Source organism: Paramisgurnus dabryanus, chromosome 21 (assembly GCF_030506205.2).
Source record: "Paramisgurnus dabryanus chromosome 21, PD_genome_1.1, whole genome shotgun sequence".
In the NCBI taxonomy this organism is placed as follows: domain Eukaryota; kingdom Metazoa; phylum Chordata; class Actinopteri; order Cypriniformes; family Cobitidae; genus Paramisgurnus; species Paramisgurnus dabryanus.
This window is the reverse complement of record NC_133357.1, coordinates 23,498,187-23,517,879: the sequence shown is the minus strand read 5'-3', so window position 1 is coordinate 23,517,879 and position 19,693 is coordinate 23,498,187. Positions and strand designations below refer to the sequence as shown.

At 36.8% G+C, this 19,693-nt stretch overlaps 2 protein-coding genes across 9 annotated transcripts in view; both read left to right on the top strand.

Moving 5' to 3' along the window:
• znf512b (zinc finger protein 512B) overlaps nucleotides 1–6,584 on the top strand; it is an 86,313-nt gene extending 79,729 nt beyond the window's left edge. For all 3 annotated transcript variants that reach the window (XM_065286323.2, XM_065286321.2, XM_065286320.2), the window contains one exon: nucleotides 118–6,584. In XM_065286323.2, the coding sequence (XP_065142395.1) occupies nucleotides 118–471 (354 nt within the window). In that variant the 3' untranslated portion in view covers nucleotides 472–6,584. The remainder of the gene's footprint in view (nucleotides 1–117) is intronic.
• A 1,798-nt stretch (nucleotides 6,585–8,382) lies between these two features.
• The window catches only part of uckl1b (uridine-cytidine kinase 1-like 1b), a 39,195-nt gene continuing 27,884 nt past the window's right edge, over nucleotides 8,383–19,693 (top strand). For 3 of the 6 annotated variants that reach the window (XM_065286315.2, XM_065286313.2, XM_065286316.2), the window contains exons 1-3: nucleotides 8,383–8,505; nucleotides 16,658–16,851; nucleotides 16,970–17,076. In XM_065286315.2, coding sequence (XP_065142387.1) covers nucleotides 8,432–8,505; nucleotides 16,658–16,851; nucleotides 16,970–17,076 — 375 coding nt within the window. In that variant the 5' untranslated portion in view covers nucleotides 8,383–8,431. Of the gene's footprint in view, nucleotides 8,506–12,796; nucleotides 13,125–16,657; nucleotides 16,852–16,969; nucleotides 17,077–19,693 lie in introns of those variants that run through there. The other 3 variants (XM_065286319.2, XM_065286314.2, XM_065286317.2) reach the window with 1 other exon arrangement.

Sequence of the window (19,693 nt, the reverse complement as noted above, 5' to 3'; positions counted from 1 at the left end):
TCAGCAGAACAAAGAAATGTATACAGGTTTGTAATAAAATGAGGGTGAGTAAATTAGGACAGAATTTTCATTTTTGTGTAAACTGTCCCTTTAAATCAGCCTTTTATTTCTGTACAGAACTGGTTTCGGGCGTCCACGAACGATATGACTAACAACAAACGAAAAGAGCCAGATAGCAATGGCTTACAGGGAGATGGATTGCCTGGAAAGAAAAGGGGGCGAAAGCCCAAAGACCACCCACCAGAGATGACCTCCATCCCAGCAGAGACTCAGAGCTTCTCTCCAGCTTCACCTCCAATTCCACCCCAGACCGTAACTACATCCTTAGAAACCCCAGACCCTGCGCCAATCACCAACACTCCGATCGTATCTCCCATCCCAGCAGAAAGTGGGAGTCCCGTCCAACCCAGAGACGCACACCCCCCCATAAAGAAACGGGGCAAACCTAAAAAAGTACAGACCGCTGAGTAAAACAGCGTTTACTACTTTAGCACCAGATGGGAAGCTTTTGAACTACACCAGTTGAGGAATGAAGGAGAACACAGAAACAACAAAGAAATAAGAAACAGCAGAACGGGGGGTTATGATAAACAGCAGAAAATGTTTTGATTTCACACTGATCTTTGTGTTTTTTTTAAGCGAGTATATACATTTTGTGTGTGTGCTTATGTATACTGGTATATATTACTCCTGTTGTTTTTCATTCCATTTTTAGAGTTAATTTTAATAAGCTGTTTGCTCAACAGGGGGAAGAGGACTTCCCGATTGATATACAGCATACAGTATATACATCTAGGCCTTTATGGAAGCTTTTTAGAAACACGTTACAAACATTTCTACAGGATTTTTGGAGGAGCTCTGTCAACATATCCGGTGTTAATGATGTGTTTAATGCGATTTCTTTTCAAGAAGTTCAAACTCATACGATTAGCATGGTGAGCTAATTTACTGCTAATGTTTTATCACACGTATACTCTGCTGTGTATATATATCTATATCTATATATGACTATATTCAAAGCAATTCATTTTCGTCCATAGTTTTTAAACAAGGTGGGTCAAAACTAGTTTGGTCTACAGTGGTCACGGTTTGATTTGCTTTTCCTCGGATGTATTTGGGTTTCTCTTGTAAGTGGCAGCTGAATGAACGGTTGAATTGGGGTTGACGGCTGTTGTAACAGTGTGCTACTGTGCAATAGTGTTGCTTTAGTAGTTTTGTCCCGTTTCTTGCTCGAAATCGTGAGAGGTCTGAGCACGTAGCCTTGCGTAACCTCTTTCTTGCATAGCGTTTGCAGGGCTGTTTGCAGTAGTCGTAGTTTGCCACAGTTGGTTGGAGATCATTGTGAAAACCTTTAACTGCTTGGAAATTTGGTAGTACTTTATTTTGTCAGATTTTTTTATAAAGTACAATGAAGGTGTTGCGGTCCCTGTTGAAAAGACTAGGCTAGACCAGCGTGAATTTCCATGTTAATGCTGTTTGTTAGCGCTCGTTTGATTCTAGTCAAACTGGTAGACACGCCATGTTGCCTAGTCAACTAGCATTTTTATGATAAAGCCGGTTGACCAGGGGAAGCTTGATGTCAGTGACAATGTCTGTCTTTTAAACAGGGGTGAAGGAATACACATTACAGAAGTTTTAAGAGATTTATTACATAGCAACAAGAAACGTTTGTGGGGGCAGATGCTGCCTTATACAGTAACTGAATTATAATGTGTTGGTAGGAAATTAAACTCCTCCAAAGCACAGGAATGCCCTCTGACATCTGTGATGTCATCATTGCCCACTTCAGCTAAATTTAGTATGCTCTGCAGAAAGACTTCAGCTAGCTTTGTTCAGTTAAAGGAATAGTTTAACCTAAAATGAAAATAATTTACAATGAAAGTGAATTGTGATGATGCTCTAAAGATGACAAAAGAGCACAATAAAAGTAATTTCTAAAAGTTTTTAAAATCCAAAATTTAAAGGCGAAGTGTCTTATTATTTACTACTTTTTTGTCATTTTGTAGTGCAACAGCACACGTCTCCATTCACTTTCACTGGATGTAAAAGAGCAGTGTAACACAATATATTCTGTATTTCTTATTTTATGATCTTTAAATTGTTAATAGGTCTAGGCTGCTCAGTGGAAAACAAGCAATGTGTGTCGAATGCACTTGAGACCTCTGTGACTGTATGCAATTGTGAGAGAGTTTTGCCAGGATGGAGGTCATGTATGTAATGTAAAGCATTTGAAGAGCACAATCAGATTGGTCACTGCAGGCTTTAATTGAAGGTTTCCATCAGAGCCGTGATTGAGAATCAGAGAGCGTCTGATAAAGAGCGAATGAATGAACCTGCACATACTGATTCCCAACTTTCTGATTAAGGCCTGTTTGAGTAAAATGTATCTTGCACTTTAACCTCTCCTTTCCCCCTCCCTCCTTATCTTGCACTTTGCAGGCACTGTTAGGCTTCCATTCTCCCGACCTTACACAAGTCTTGGCTCTGGGCTCTTAGATCAGGTTCCACCACATGAGAGTTCATAAAAATGATCATAACTCAGAAACGTTTGCTACTGTATGTGATCCAAACCCGGGTTGTACAAATGGTGATATGTGCAAGGGAAGTTTGTCCTCTATTGCTCAATTAAGAAAGCAAACCTATTTCAAACGTGACATCAAAATGATGTTTAAGCCATAATGGTCACCTCAAAGGTGACTGATGGAAGCAGTGTATCTTTTTATTATTCCTCAGTTTGTATAAAATATTATAAAGAAAACACTATAATTTGCAACAGAAATAATTTATCTATTCCAAAACCCTAACAATTCTGAGGTACTTGAATCATGAAAATTGCCATAAAATTATTAGATGGAAAAATATAAAGCATAAATTATTAAAGGTATATTTATCTAATGAGAAAGAAGAATAAGCTCAAGGTTGCATACATGCATTTATTTTATACCAATATTTGTAAATGCGATCTTAATAACATTTTTATGTTGCTTAAAGGGATAGTTCAACCATAAATGAAAATGCACGATGATTTAGTCACCCTCAAGCCATCCTCAATGTATTTGATGATCTTTTTTTCAGACAAACACAATCAGAGTTATATTAGAAAATGTCCTGGCTGTTCCAAGCTGTATAATAGTAGTAAATGGTGCTTCTGATTTGAAGTCCAAAAGCATCCATCCATCTTACACAGAAGTAATCCACATGGCTCCAAGGGGTGAATAAAAGGGGGCAGTTGATGTGATTTTGTAAAAAACATTTAAATTTTTTCAAAACTTTACAAACTAAAAAACTAGCTTCCGGTAACGACAGATGCACGTTCACAAGAGCATGTGTTTTCAGCATAGGAAGTAGCGTATGTACCTAGCCCCTAAGGTGACATTGGAGTAAAAAAAAATGTTAAGTTTAGTTTCATGTTCTCACGTAAAAATTTTGCCTGCTCACGTGAAACTTCATGTGCAGAATTTTTTTTAAGTTTAGTTTTGCGTGTGCACGTGAAACTTTCGCTTTCAAGAGCGCACGCAAAACTTTTGCTTTCAAGTTACACGTGCGCGCAAAAGATTCACATGCGCATTCGAAACTAAACGCGATAGTTTCATGTGTGCACGCGATGTCCCCTTTAGGGACTTCATATGTATGAGATGAGAGAGACGAGATGCTACTTCTTACTTCATATGCTGAAAACGCAATCTCTCGTGAACGTCCGTTAGCCGTTACACTGAAAAAAAATTATTCATTAAATTTAATCAATTTTTTAAGGTAAGTGGTTGCAATCAATTTATTTAAGCTACTTTTAAACAAAAGTTTTATATTTTATTTTACTCTTTACTCTCTAATCTTTTTTGTTTAAATGTAGCCAATAGTTATTTTAGTAGTTACAGTATTTAGGCTTCAAATCAGAAGCACCATTTACTACCACTCTGAAAAAAATATTCATTTAATTTACTTTTTTTTTAAGGTAAGTGGTTGCAAACTATTTATTTAAGCTACATTTAAACAAAGAATTAGTAAAATAAAATAAAATAAAAAACTTTTGTTTAAATGTAGCTTAAATAAGTTGATTGCAACCACTTATCTTAAAAATTGAGGACATTGAATACATTTTTTTTTCAGTGCATAAAGCAGGGAACAGCCAGGACATTTTCAAACATAATTCAGATTGTGCTTGTCTGAATAAAGATAATCATTTACCCCGAGGATGGCTTGAGGGTGAGTATAATTTTGGTTGAACTATCCCTTCAAGGAAACTAGGTTTGGTATGTTGTGGTTTTAGGCAAAAGGTGCTAGTAGCCAGTCTACCTTAAGGAATGTTGTGCATGAAATACATAGACATGGAATACTGTAGCAAATCCCATTTTACTTGTCAGAACTGAAGTGTCATGCATTAAATGGCACATTCTTCTATGGCTTGAGTCTAAAGGATGCCCGATGATGCACTAAAAGACTTGCATTTACCTGATCTTTTAGGAATATTGCCGTAGAGGAAAAGGCAGTATGCGTCTAATGGACATTGCCAAGTTAAAACTGAGTTAGGGGCTCATCCAACTGCATCATTTTTTTTGTGATTCTTGTTTGCTAACAAATGTCAGTCCTGGCCAGACACATACTACACGCAAGTACGCAACCAGAGATAAATGCTCGGCTAAAGCATTGCATATACCATATTTTCTGGACTATAAGTCACTCAGGAGTATAAGTCGCATCAGTCAAAAATGAATTTTGAAGAGGAAAGGCAAGTTATTCAACTAAACAATAGCACAGAACAGCACGCTGAATACGTGTCTGTACATGTTAAAGTAACATAAACAGTTATTTACACAATAGCATACAGAACATAGCTGGGAGGTTGAATAGGCTAAATTAACACGACAAGCAAAATCAAGTTCAAAAAGGTCCCGAAGTCTTTCCACATCACTGAATCCATTGAATTACATAAATACAGGAGCAGCATAGAGCGGACTCTCACGGGTGTAGATGGTAATGATTTCACTTGGTTTATATGAATTAATTTTGACGTAAAAGTTGCACCTGACTATAAATTCCAGGACCTGCCAAACTATGAAAAAAGTGTGACTTATAGTCCGGAAAATGCGGTATCAGTGGTTCTTAAACTGGGGGCCCCAATTCATAAATTCTGTATAATTAAACAGAAAGTTACAATTTCAGTTTTAAATTAGAGAGTTTTCTGTCATTCATTTTATTTGGGGGGGTCATAAAGGGGATAGACCCTACACAATGGGGCACCACACGCTAAAAAGTGTAAGGAAAGTGAAAATTCAACGTGTTTTTTTTTTGTTGCTACTCTGCCGTAACAGCTGAAAGAGAATGCTGAATGTGGCGCTTTAAATTGTGGTCTGACATGTTTCAAAGACGGATGAAAACATGGATGCATGTATTCGCGTACTGTATGTTTAGGGCCTTACAAGGACACTGAGCTGTAATATTGCTGTCCTCAGCCCATAAAACCGACTACTTTAATGTAGACAAGAATTGTGAGTTTTGAGTTTAGCCCAGTGTAAAGTATTTTTCAGTGAAAGTTTAGTTGTGACACGACATTTCTCCATTTGCCATCTCATGACACTAAAGGTGGTGTTTGTAGTTTCTGCTAGGAATATTAGCGTGTGGCTTCAATTACCCGTCTTCCTAGATTAAGTGGCGTACACATATGCAGACGTTTTACGATCATGACAGTGCATCAGATTTAGTTTGACATGACAGCAATAGCTTGCAGTTGAAAGCACCACTGCAATGTTAAATACGATTTCTAAACTTTCCTTAGCTTGTTTGCTTCTTTATTTGTGACATAGTTGCTTTAAACAATTTGAATATGGTCCTGCGCTTTTCTATACAGGTCAAAGTACATGTTGAAAATGTCCTTTTGTCGAACAATATACATGGTTTGTGTGTATGCGCGCTTGGGTGGGTGGGTCTTTGTGTGTCTGGGTGTGAATGTGTGTATCTCTATTTAGTGCACCTGTAATCCCATGAAATAGGCTTGAATATGGAGTGTCAGTAGAGATTTTGGTGAATTTGATTGTGTGCTGTGGATTTTTGTACTAAGGGGGTCTGTAGAAAGTGGAGCCTCCTTCCAGTTTTTAGAAAAATCAACTTTTTGTGTGAAATGAGGATTTCAGATGTTAGAATTTGACCCATCAGTATTCTGACAGTGAATATCCTCAAAGACGTTTACAAACAAAAGTAACCATGTTTGATTTGAAATGAGTCCCAGGACCTAAGGGAGCTCTACAAATGTCCTCTTGTGTTATAGGCTACTCATTGTGTCCATGGGACATTTTGTTAACTTTAACAATGTTCAGTTAACATTTTGTCTCAAGCCCTTTAAATTTATGTGACACCTCTGGTCTGGGGTATAAAAGGTTAGTGTACATGACAAAGAGGACATTTTATTTAGATGCTCTCAAAACTTTACTAATACTTATGAAATACAGTAATAAACAAAATGATCTTATCCCTTAAAGTTTTTACCTAGGTTGACAAGAGTTCTGAATTTAATCTATTCTCTCTTTTCCCCCTGGTGTATTAACTGTGCATTAATACCCTTCAAATAATAAATAAAATGTTGACAAAAATTTGACTGACCAGATCTTTTCTTTATATTTATATTACACGAAATGTGCATATAGGGCTCATACATACAGTAATAAATTGAAGCATACACCTTTTTTATTATTATAAAAATCGGAGGAAATGTTACAGGTTAAAAGCTGTTATTGGGGCAGTACTTTTTCAAAAAGTACACCTTTGTACCTAAATGGTACATATTAGTAGGCCTACCTAAAACGTGCAAGCGTCAAGTAGCCTAAAGCATGCAAGTTAGGTGAATTGGAGATACCAAAATTGCCCCCAACCTGTGTATGGATTAACTTGTTTATGGATTTACTAGTACAGCCATGAATATATGCTGACATGCCATAGATGCTGTAATGGCGTGAAGAATCAAGAAAGAAAGAATACATTAAGTACATATCTGTATTATTGAGACTTCTTTAACCCTCATAAGCCCAGATTTCCTGTTTACATTAGAGGCCTACAGGAGTCAGGCTTGTGCACAATTCAGAATTTCAGAATTGGCCTCCATTCAATTCATGAATTGGAATGACAGGAAGTGGAAATAAATTCATGACAATTCAAAAAAATTCCACAGTCACACAACAGAAAGAATCTCACATACATTCAGTGCTATGAAAGTTACTTTGTAAATTGTTTGGCAACCATTTTAAATATTTGGTTAAAGTGAAGCATTCTGGGAAATGAAGTCATGTTCCATCGTGTTCCACAAAATTACAATTACAAAAAAATCAAACTTTATTATTTGTTATGTGACTAGAGTTTTTAAAATTAATTGCTGGAGGAAAACATTTTCTGTAAATGTAATCTGTACAAATAGTTCAAACTAATATAATTGATAGAATATGCAATGCAATCGTATTTGACATATACTGAAAACTTAATTTTTAACACTTCACTTACTGTATAATATGTATATGAATTTCTTTGAATTTCTATTGAATTGCAATTCTGCTTCCTTTAATTCAAATTCCAATTGTAATTCTGGATCCTGTTTTTGACATCAATTCAAATTCAATTCAAATTCAAGAATTGAATTGGAATTCAGTGGTCATTCTCAATTCAATTCTGAATTCTGCACAAGCCTGGCAGGAGTCAAAATGACCCTACAAACTGTAAGAGTGATTACAATATCTTTTTATTGCATTTGTGCTCTACTACCAGGCCTTCTTTTCTGTTTAAATTTTCAGATTTATTCTGGATGCATTGAATTTTTTGACATAAAAAAGAGTTTTTTTTAATTTCCATTCATTTTCAATTCATTTTGACCCCCAAGGGCCTCTTTTTTTTTTTTTTTTAAATGACAGAATGACTGAATCAAGCCCAATTTTTATATGAATGTTGACTGATAATCTAGAAAAGTCACAAAATCTTTTCTATTCCACTGAAATGAAGGGAACCATTTTTTAACTAAAGAAAGTGGCTTGGGGGTCAAAATGACCCCAAGGGACTTATAAAGGTTAAAGGGTACAATCCCAGTGACCTTTTTCTGACAGTGCACCATGATGTAATTAAAAAGTTCCACTTTATACGTGTGCTTTACTATTTAAATAATATATCAGTGGCTTTTATGAAGTGAAATATTATTCATTCCTTTATTAATAGTTTTTGTGAGATTCACCATTTTTAACTTCTTGACTCGTGAACACTGTAACTCGAGTCGAGTGCTTGTTTTGTAATGGTGAGGCCATAACAGATATTGCAGAAAAATACAATATAAAATGCATTCTGGTATTTGTAGTTCCCCACGCTAAAGATTCTAAAGACGCTTTGAAAGATAAAACTACAGATCCCAAGAAGCACGAGTGGAGTTCAACGCAACAGCTGATTGTCAAATAGAAGACTAACAATGTCTGCCGTGTGCGGAGACGGAAGGCTCTCGGCGATGGACTGTGCAGATAAATCGTCTGTGCGGTCCACAAGGTAAAGTATAACAGTTTTATCATCTAAATGTAAACTGGTTTATGCCTGCTATTTCCTTACTGTACATATGAAACCGTATATACATTCAGCGTCATGAGTATTTGACACGCGCAGTGACATGTCGCGGGTCTCTTTCACTTAACAGACACATGTTGATCATAGATAACTGTGATAAAGTTACCTTTTATAAGAGCCTTCTAAAAATACCAGCAACATCCCCGAGCTACCGTACAGATTCTTGTCTATAAGCAGAATTTAAACAGGTTTATGAAATTGGCCAATGGGTCGATGTTCTTTTTTCCATCCGTAATTGTTTTGTAGTTAACTAACGTTGTGTTCTGTCTTTAAATATTGGGTTCAAATTGTGTCCCCCGTCTTACACTTTGTTGTTTTATGGCTGAAGGTCATAATAAAGATGCATTTATGGTCGGTGTGGCTGTAACGTTACTGTATGAGAGTAAAAGCACATGATGACACGAGGATCTCATGTGTGGTTGTGACTCAAATTTGCATATTCGACTAGTACTGTCACCGACCGTTATTTCTGTGCATTGTTTTCCGGTCTTTATTTTATACAGTATGTAAAGTAAGTCATTAACTTTACTTACCTCACAACAATTTAAACGAGGATTTTCGTCAGGATAAAATTCTTCACATGGAACGGTCGTGTCGTTTACAGAATACCGTTGTAAACTAACACATCAAGTAAACTATTTTAAAACGACAGGTGGTACGTTTGGAGTAATTTTAACACAAGCGTGTGGTATTTATGAAATTCGCCTGTCTCACGTCGTAGTTGCTATGAGGCGCGCCTGCGCACTGCAGCACCATAGGCTGCCGCCTGAGGGCGCGCTTATATAACAGTAGAGTAAATGACACACAGGGCCGGATTACTGGTTAAAAGGGCTGTATATTTTCAAGGGGACATTTCAGAAGACTTTTTTAAAGATGCCAAATAAATATGTTGTATCCCCAGAATATGTATGTGAAGATCTAAATCAAAATACTCTGTAGATAATTTATTATAGCTTATACCACGGGTATGTTGAAAGCTGTATTCTGATTGGCTGAGAAATGTTCTGTGGGTATGCATTAATTTCTGATAACCGCACACCTAACTTGTCAAATGTCTTAAAAATAGGCACCAGAGCAATGTTTGTGTAAACCGTGGTATAAGAGGAATAATTGACTCCGGTCCTTTGAATTATTTGACCTGCGGTGTAACAGCACTCCGCGACCTTGGGTGTGCATTATTTTCTTATAATTCAATGGCCCGTCGTCAATTATTCCTTAGATATTAAATACTACTTTGTAGGTAGGGCTGGGCGATATGACCAAAAAAATTATCGATAAAATGTTTTCCATATCAGTCGATATCGATAATTATCATGATAAATAACAAATCTTTACTCCTGTCAAATTTAAAGGCAGATTTTTGCTCCTGAATGAAAATTGTAAAAACCAGACAGTTAATAATGGTTTTAAACTACTTTTTATTCAGAACATGACAAATACAAAAACTAAAATCTTGTTTTAATGCATCTGTATTAAATGTAAATCTATTTGTTATGAAATCAACACATTTCTGACACAAAAGCAGCAGACTACTGTCCCTTTAAGACCCAAGACAGACTGCTTTAAGTTTCAATATACTGAGTAACAGCTGTTTATGTTCACTTAAACAAGAAAGAAAACTTAGTTCAGTGATCACGCGTGTGTTATACATATACGAGCTATACACGCTGATAAATGGATGTCAAGACTGTCACGTTGCTGTGGGAGCGCACATACCCAAACACTATATTCACTGCAGTGGTGGATCTGCTGCTTTTCCTCAGTTTCCTGAATTTGTGAATGTCCTGTAAATATACTTTTAAAGCTGGGCGGACGTGTGCGTGCGCAAGGCGGACGCTGAATGAAAGTAAAGTATACTGCACGCACCTGTGTCTGCTGTGTTTGACGAACCCTGTTTGCGCGTCCAACATTACACACAAGAAAATGTTTCCGCGCATTTGGATTCCGTGATTCCGTCCGCGTTATCCGCATCGCGAAAATCATAGGTCTCTACTAATAAATTAATAACTTGCCTCATCTTCCACTCCTTCAAGTCTGACTGTCACTGTGATTGTAAACCAAGAGCGCGTGCCGCATCCGGAAGTGCTCGCGCAACATTACGCACAGTGCTTAAACATTATCGATCACTTATCGAACTGTCCTTATCGTTTTATCGAAAACGGTTATATCGGTAAAATTATCGTTATCGAATTATCGCCCAGCCCTATTTGTAGGTGTGAGCAAAATGTGCCGTTTTTGGGTGTGTCCCTTTAAATGCAAATTAACTGATCTCTGCACTAAGTGCTGTGGTTGGATAGTGCAGATTAAGGGGCAGTATTATCCCCTTCTGACATCAAAAGGGGAGCCAAATTTCAATTACCTATTTTTTCACATGCTAGCAGATAAAGGTTTCCAAAACTAAGTTACTGGGTTGATCTTTATCACATTTTCTAAGTTGATACAAGCACTGGGGACCCGATTATAGTATTTAAACATGGAAAAAGTCAGATTTTCATGATATGTCCCCTTTTAGATCCACTTAGGTAAATTGAAATGCGCAATAAATTGTTTTATACATTGACGTAGGTTGTGTCCGAATACTCCCTTAGAGGCTGTATTTCAAGGTAGGAAGGCATGAGGGTACGTCCAAATTAAATGTTTGTGTCACTTATGTCTCGTGGAGATACCTTCATCTGAGCACAGGTTTTGCCTTAACATTCGAAAAATAATACGGGAGTAAAATGTTTGATTTACTAAAGAGATGCACCGATATATCAGTCGATAAAAGCAATTTTTCACACCAACGGCTATTTTCTGATATATCTTGTCATTTAAAGAGAACAGGAAAATGCAATAAATTTCAGTTCTGTGAATAGAAAGTGTGAATGTCCAATATTAATGATCATTATATGAATGAATAACATTTAGAAAATTTTAATTTCTGAATTTAGTTAATGCAAGTGCAACCTGCAGTGCACATTTTACAGGTACTGATGCCCTGAGATAAGGGGCTGTGCCCGAAATCACCCCATGTACCCGCATACGGTTTCCCTTACATTACTAATATAGTGAACTTGAAGCAGTGTCTGAAATAAACAAGTCGTAAACTTGTAAACTAAGATCATCGGAAGTGCTGCCATCTTCCGAGACACAGGAACTTATTTGGTGCAAACTTCAAAATGGATTTGTAACAGCTAGCTGTCAGTGTACATTGGTTATACCACAGTTGTTGCAGTGCATTGTGAGATCGAATGGGCGCGCTCGAGTATGTCCACTACTGTCCCCTCAAATAGCATACTATGTAAAAGTGTGGGGCCTATTTTGGATTTTAGTCAACATCTGTTGTCCTTGAGGCCAGGCCTTCTGTTGTACACAAAACATACAGTACTACCTACAGTAAAGTCCTGTAAGCTACAACCCGTCATGGTTCAGTGAATGCGTGCCTGTGCATTGTGAGCCCATGCTTCCCACACATTTACATTTACATATTTGCATTTGTCAAACACGTATCCAAAGCGACACACACGGTTCATTTAAGGTATTTGTGTTTTCTGTGGCGTTGGTTTGATTTTCAGGGAACACACATACTGATAAATGTATGGATGAAAGCATAATGCCTAAATATTAATGTTGTGTATGTTCCTGGTTGGTACAGCATTGCATTAGCAACGCAAAGGTCTTTTAAAACTATTATTTGTGGATTTTTATGTGATGTAACATCAAGGGTAGTATTGGCAGTGATGTGAAATGCATTCCCCATGGTGTTTGTGAGGGGAGTCCCTGGGGCAGGTTAGGGTGCCCCAGAGAAAAAGCCGGTTGATAAGGTGATCACATGATAGAACCCTTGGGGGTAATGTTGGGAACATGGAGATCTGACGTGTCTCTCTCTCTCTCTCGCTCCACACCTGCTGTCACTTCTACCGCACCCTGATTTGTTTATGTACTGAGCCTAAAGACACAATTCAAAATCTCTCTGTCTATTTCTCTTTCTTACCCTTCTGCTATCCAATCCTCTCTTTACTGTTTCTCTCACTAAAGCAGCGGTAATAGTCGTCAACAGTGTTCCCCCGGTGGTCTATTGCAACACCGACTGTCACAGACAGATGAGCTGCCCCATAAGAGGCCAGTGGAGGGAGGCGTGTTCACTGTTCACCGCGTGTGTTTCCAACCTCCTGCTATTAATACCACCCGCCAAACATAATCTGCGGGATTGGTTATCCTCTTACGTTTGTTGGCAGGGCTCATGGTAGCATAGAAGAAAGCGTTTGTCTTGTCCCGGCCCCCTAACGCTAGTGGCAGGAAAAACAAAACTGACGTTCAAGCATAGTTTTGTTTTCCTAAACTCTGTTTGTCTTTCGTTTTCTCTCTCTCTCTCTCTCTCTCTTTCTTTCTCTCGCTCTCTGCGGCTTGCCAAAGGGCAGGCACTGTTAGTGCTCTTATATGCGTGCGTCCCAGCGGTTATATTGGCATTGAGATCTCTTTCACTATTTGCACATGATGAACACTATTCCAGCATACTCAGGAGCCAGGATATCAGGCTGTTGGACTCTTAGGGCTGATGGCAGGTAAGCCTGTTTTGGTTGTTTGACGAAGAAGTTATGTTCAAGTGCGTAAAGTTGTTTAGTTAGAATTCGGCATATGTTTGTGTGATTAATTGGACCATCTGATTCACCCCTTGATGTGTTTACTAAACCGTAGCTTGCTATTAGCATATCCTGTCAGGTTAAGTTTTGTTTAACTTAAACAAGGGTTGCTGTTATTAAGAGTTGTGGTCTACAGGCTACCTGCACTTTGAGCTGGGTGGACTCCGTCACAGTGCTCATAAAGTTTTATGTTGAAAAAAATGAATGAGCAAACTTTACAATGCAGTATTGTCTTATATGGTGTCTGTCATTACCTGGTCTGAACTTGTATTAAAATGTACTAAAATGTATTGTCACTCTTTACTGACACGTGTCATTCCAAACCTGTACTACTTTCTTTTGTGAAACGTTGAAAAGAAGAAGAATGTTTTTGCAGTTGTCTTCTATACAATGAAAGTGGATGGGGACTAGGGACTGTCAAGTTCGAAAAAGGATTAAATGGGATAAAGTCATATTATGCTACTGAAAATCTTGATGTAAGTTCTTAAAAAAAGTAATGTGGATCCACTTAAAGATGTTTATTATTTCAGAATATATTTATTTATGATAGTAGGGCTGAGCGATAAAAAGATATCAATGTGTATCATCGATACACCTTTAACGATAGGGAAAACCCGTTTGATATGACGCCTGTTAATGCAATGCTAAAACTGCATCGGCATACATTACATCGCCATTCCTAGATCTTAAACAGCCTATCATATGCCCTGAACAAGGAGTGTGCCGCGAGTGACAAGAAAACAGCCAATAGGGCTTGGGCGTTGTGACGTCATTACTTGGTGTGGTGGCCATGTTGATTGCCTCCTTTACTGCTACTCGGACTGCTGCAGTCTGTTTATAAACACGCTTTCTCTCAGTCATGTGTCTTAATTTGATTAATTTGGCGTTATTATTTCAATCATGGTAAACCATTGCTGTATTTACATTTAATTTACATTAAAAATGACAGATAAGGACAACACTTCATTATGTTTTATTCGATGTAGGAAACCAAACATTAACCTCAGCCCCTCAGTAATGTGTATACATAACATATAAGTGACATTTATATATACGACAGCGAAGTATAACATCTGAATATTAATTTATATAGCATAAGTCAACATTGAACATTGAAATTAAGGGAAATGTCCCGGTTAAAACGGGAAAATTTCAACATTTATCTTTCTGTTGCTTTCCCTCTGCTGACAGCAAAAACTGCTGCATATACTAAGCTAGTTGTAAAGCTAGGTCGTACGTGACTTTGCTTACAGATTGGCGTGAAATCGTGCTCTCACAACAACCACGCTGTTATCTTAAAATGGCTCTTTATTTACTCTTTTTTTTTTTCATATGGATCCAAACCGTTAAAAGTTCCGATTTTGTCCACATAGCTGTCCCTGCTTCCCTATTTAACGTATCCCAGTAAATTCCACATCCTTTTGGGGATTTTAACATCTTTTTTCTTTCTTTTCATTCTCCAAACTCTGCTGCTTCTCCTCGTTCAACTTGCTGTATGTTTACATTCGCGAGGCCATCAACATGGCCGCCACGTCCCAGAATGCAACGGGGCACCCAAGCCCTGTAACAAGTGTTGCTGTGGGGTTTCGGTTGCGCCATCGCCACATAACAGGAAAAGCAATAAAACGTGTAAAAAATGAGTGCTGTGGCCGAGGAGATTGTCAATTAAATGAACTGTTAGCTCACCATTGCATCGTAACAATCTTGTGTGTAAGCTGTGCATACTTGTGGGCCGGGTATACTTCTTTTCCGCATCCGCGTCTGGCTCGCACGCATAGCTTTCAAAGTAACAAGAAACAAAGAACAGGAATCAAACATCATGGTGACGAAAACATTAATTTAACACAAATAAAATTTTTAAGTAAGATATATACACATTTTTTGTACTGCTAAACTAAAATTGTTTATTTTTCGCCTTAATAAAGTGTGTAAATAAAACATACAGTGGTTAAATTAAATCTTTTTTCTACTTGTCATTTTTAAAAAGCTTAATACAATGTATTGATAATTATCACTATCGAATGATATAACATGTTAAATCGATGATAAACAATTTAGCTCTATCGCCCAGCCCTATATGATAGTACTGTTTCTTTAAAAGAATGACTTTAAAGAGGGATACTTCACCTAAATATGGACATTTTCTCATTCACTCACCCTTAAACCTGTATAAGTTTTTTTTATTCTGTGGAAAACAAAAGACGATTTTTTTGATAAACGATGGTAAGCAAGCACAGAGTTGACTTGTACCCATTGACTTCCATAGTAGGATAAACAAATACTATGGAAGTCAATGGGTGCTGTCAAATGTTTTGTTTCCATTATTAATCAAAATATCTTCTTTTGTGTTCAACATTATAAAGAAAACAGGTTTAAAACAGTAAATGATGTCAGAATGTTCATTTTTTGGTAGACTATCCCTTTAACAAACTGTATTAAAATGTAGTTTGTGGTTTCCTCAAAATGCAGGGTCAGGGTTCAGTGTTTGACTTATCTTTTAAAACTGTCTTATATTGTAACTGAGTAGATAAACTATAGAGAGCTAAGTTGATTTTTACTCACACACTTGTAGCTTAAGTTGCTCTAGTTTGACCAGTTGGTACAGATAGATGATCTAAGCTTTGTTGGTTAAGGTATGTAAGAATGATCGAGGGTTATGTAGTCGTGGCATGTTATTCTATTGTTTTTTGAAAGCCTTAGGAGTGCAGTTGCTGTACTATTGTTTTTTAACGGCTTTTTAACATAGGATGTCTTTGTGGTAATTCTCGACTCGCAAGTCGTATCAGACGTTTAATGCATACTAGCACTCGGAAACCAAAGCGTGATTACAATGGATTATACGCACCATTAGTGTATTTGGGTAATGGATGATAGTCATAATTGGTCACGCCTTACATTACAGTGTATATTACATTAGTCATTAACTACAAAAGTGTGTGCTAAATAATACAACGGAACAGCAAGATTATACATTTAGTTTTATTGTATTTACTTGTAATACATTATGTGTAACAACAGCACCATGTTGCCAGTAATTATTTATTTATAGTGCTGCTGTTTACCCTTTCCATCAGTATTTTGTTTATATTTGTCTATAGATGTAAATTTAAAAGCACAATGCATGAAAACAGATCATCAAATAACAGCCAGTTATGTTTTATTTTATGTGCAAAGGAGCATACATATGAATTTTATTTAGATGTACACATTACAAAATATGGTTAGTTGGTTTACCTTTTAAAACTAAGATGTGATAATAAAAACTAATCTTGTAATGAGCCTAATTCGTTACGTATCCTTATCAAGATGAAATCGTATGTTGAAATTAATGCTAAGTTATAATTGTAAATGTACCATTGGGGTGCTGTTATTTGTACAGTTTGTTATCAGGATGTCAAAATTGACACGGGAAGTAACAAGAATTGACCGTCTTGTTTCCTCTTTTTTTTTAATAGTGGGGGTGGCGAAGGCTCTCTTGACAGGCTCCTCCCGTCCGTCAATACCGGCCCGTCACCACGGAAACGAACCACCAGCCAGTGCAAATCCGAGCCACCGCTGCTGCGGACCAGTAAGAGGACCATCTACACAGCGGGACGTCCACCGTGGTATAATGAACATGGGACACAGTCCAAAGAAGCTTTTGTTATTGGTGAGTGTGTTTAAGCGATCCATGGATAAAAAACCAATGCTAACACACATTTTATGACACATTCACCATACTGAGAGATGAATTAACTCTGGGTGCTGTTGCTCTTTTTTACCCATAGGGCTTTGCGGAGGGAGTGCCTCAGGTAAAACGACAGTCGCTCGCAAGATTATCGAAGCTTTGGACGTTCCATGGGTCGTTCTTTTGTCCATGGATTCCTTTTACAAGGTAAGTTATGTCATCTGGTAGTGTAAACCACTCATGCATGTCTTTGTTGTTTTACATAAAGAACCTGCGGTGGATTTTATGCTAAAGTTCATTTAAACATGGACTGTGTGTAAGGTTTTGTGTAAGCATGATAGCTCAAATACTTGTCAAAGTTTGGAGTACCAGCCTGTTTTTTTTTTTTTTTTATAAGACAACTAGCTACTCTGTCAGGAAACACTTTTGTTATTGAATTGTGTGCTGATTTAAGATATGTTAATTAGGAGGGTAGGGTTTTTAAACAAGATGCAAATAAACAAATAAATGTTTTTTTTTTATGGGGTTTTAGTTAAACTCTTAAAGGGGACATATCATGAAAATCTGACTTTGTGCTATAATTGGGTCCCCAGTGCTTTTATCAACCTAGAAAATGTGAAAAAAAACATTAACTTTCTTAAACCATTCTCTTTAAGCATGTGAAAAAATAGCTAATTGAAATTTGGCTCCCCCTGTGATGTCAGAAAAGGATCTTATTATTATAATAATACGGGCCCCGTAATCTGCACTATCCAACCACGGCACTGCTATAAAGTGCAGAGAGAGAAAGAGAGAGAAAATAATTGACAGCACAATTAAGTTTCAATTTCAACAAACCACTATCATGCTGATCAGTGTTTGCTTTTCAGCAGCTCATTTGCATTTTAAAGTTATCATAATCTATATGGTATTTTGAGCTAAAACGTTTTATAGTTTTTATAAAATATTTATTTTACATCTTAAAAAATGTCCCCTTTAAAATAAGATACTGGGTTCACATAAGCCCAAGTTTCACGTTTTATTCTTCAACATAAAACGCACCAATTAATCCCCCACTCGTGATTTTTTTTTTTTAAGCTTTAAAGTGTCTTTAACAGGCCAGTTACTTACAAGTATCTACATAGGACTACAGACTTTGTCGGGAACTTTAAATGTCATCATGCATGAAGATCTCAAAAACAACCCAACATTGGCACAATTCCCAACAAACATTTATCCACGGAGTATTTCCTTTATCTGGAAACATGTTTTCAAATGTTTAATGAAGTTTAAAGAGCTGTCAAAAGCTTGGTGGTGATGAAGTTGATGTCGAGAGACTGGGGTGTAGTTCGCTTGTAGCTTGTTTTTTAATTTCTTGTAAACACATTTAGACAAAATGTTCACAGATAAATACAACTTTTATGAATTATCTTGCTGGACCAATTGTATAAGTGCTTTTTGCAGAGGAAACCAGTGTCCCGCTTACTTTTGGGTTGGCCTACAAAAATACGCCACCCCTGTGGAACTTGATTGTTGACGAAACCAGTTAAATGTACCATTTGTAAGATATTTCCAGTAAAATCCAAAAAGCACTCGGCCAGTGTTATATAAAATATATTTTGTCCAGCTAATTACTAACAGTTTCTCTAATGTTTTCAACTACTTGTAAATTATGAGAAAATTGCCATTCTAAACAGTGACACGGGGCAGTGCAGTCACCTGTCAATGACGTTAATATCAACGTTACCCTTTGTTACCGTCTTTACTGACTAGAAACCACATGACAACAGTGTCGTGGACAAATGCGGAAGTAATAGCGTCTGTCAGGTCTGGTAAGTTTGTTAATCTGAACACTTAATTCTTTGCTGTGTTAACACAACATTTTATTGGACTAGTACTGTAACATATGACTAACTAGCTGTGAATTCTACAAATTGTATCTTTAAGTTTTCGTGAATTATTCAAAATGTTAAAAAAACATTCGTATTTTGTTAAATCATACAGTAAATGTATAAAATGCCCTAAGAATGCAGATTGAAATTGAGATTATCTTCGCCTGCCTCTAAATGCAGTTTTAAAGTTTAAAATGACTAAATCAATCAAATTGATCAACACAATAAAACGTACTTATACAATTGATTGCTTAGTAATATTTAAAACTATTAAAATAAAAAAAAACATTTAAAGGTTTTATCTTTGTCTATCTGCAGCGTCCGCACCTCAGATGAGCGAGTTGCAGCCGGTGTAATGCCGCTGGCCTTATTGTAACAGACTGAACTTGACTTTCACCCGAGCATTTAGATATGCTAGTTTTTATCACCAAAAAAATCTGGGTGAAACATCATAAACATGATGATCATGTGCTAACTTGACTGTTTCATTACGTTCTCTAGGTTACAGAAAGTCTGCCTTATTAACAGGCTTTTAATTCGCTCTGCGTGAACTTAAACTTTTTTCTGTACTTTTTGTACCCACACTTTTACATTTTGGACCAAGGAATGCTTTATCTTTGTCATTGAAATAATGATTAATTATTTTTCATACTATATTTTATAGCTGTATATATTAACTTATATATGTTAAAGAAAAATGCACCATATTAATATGCATTGCTATTTGTATTGCATTTGTTTTGTTTGCAGAGGTGCACAAACACCGCCACACTTCATTAAGACACCACTGTGTTCTGTATTGATCGATGCTCTAAAAATTTGCACTTATGAAGCCTAAGCAATGTTTCTTATTTTATGTTCCTTTTAAAAATTCTTTAAGCTGTAGTTATAGCTTTTTATAATACTTTTATCATAAGAGGGAAACACCGGTAGCCTACCTTGCATTAAAACTC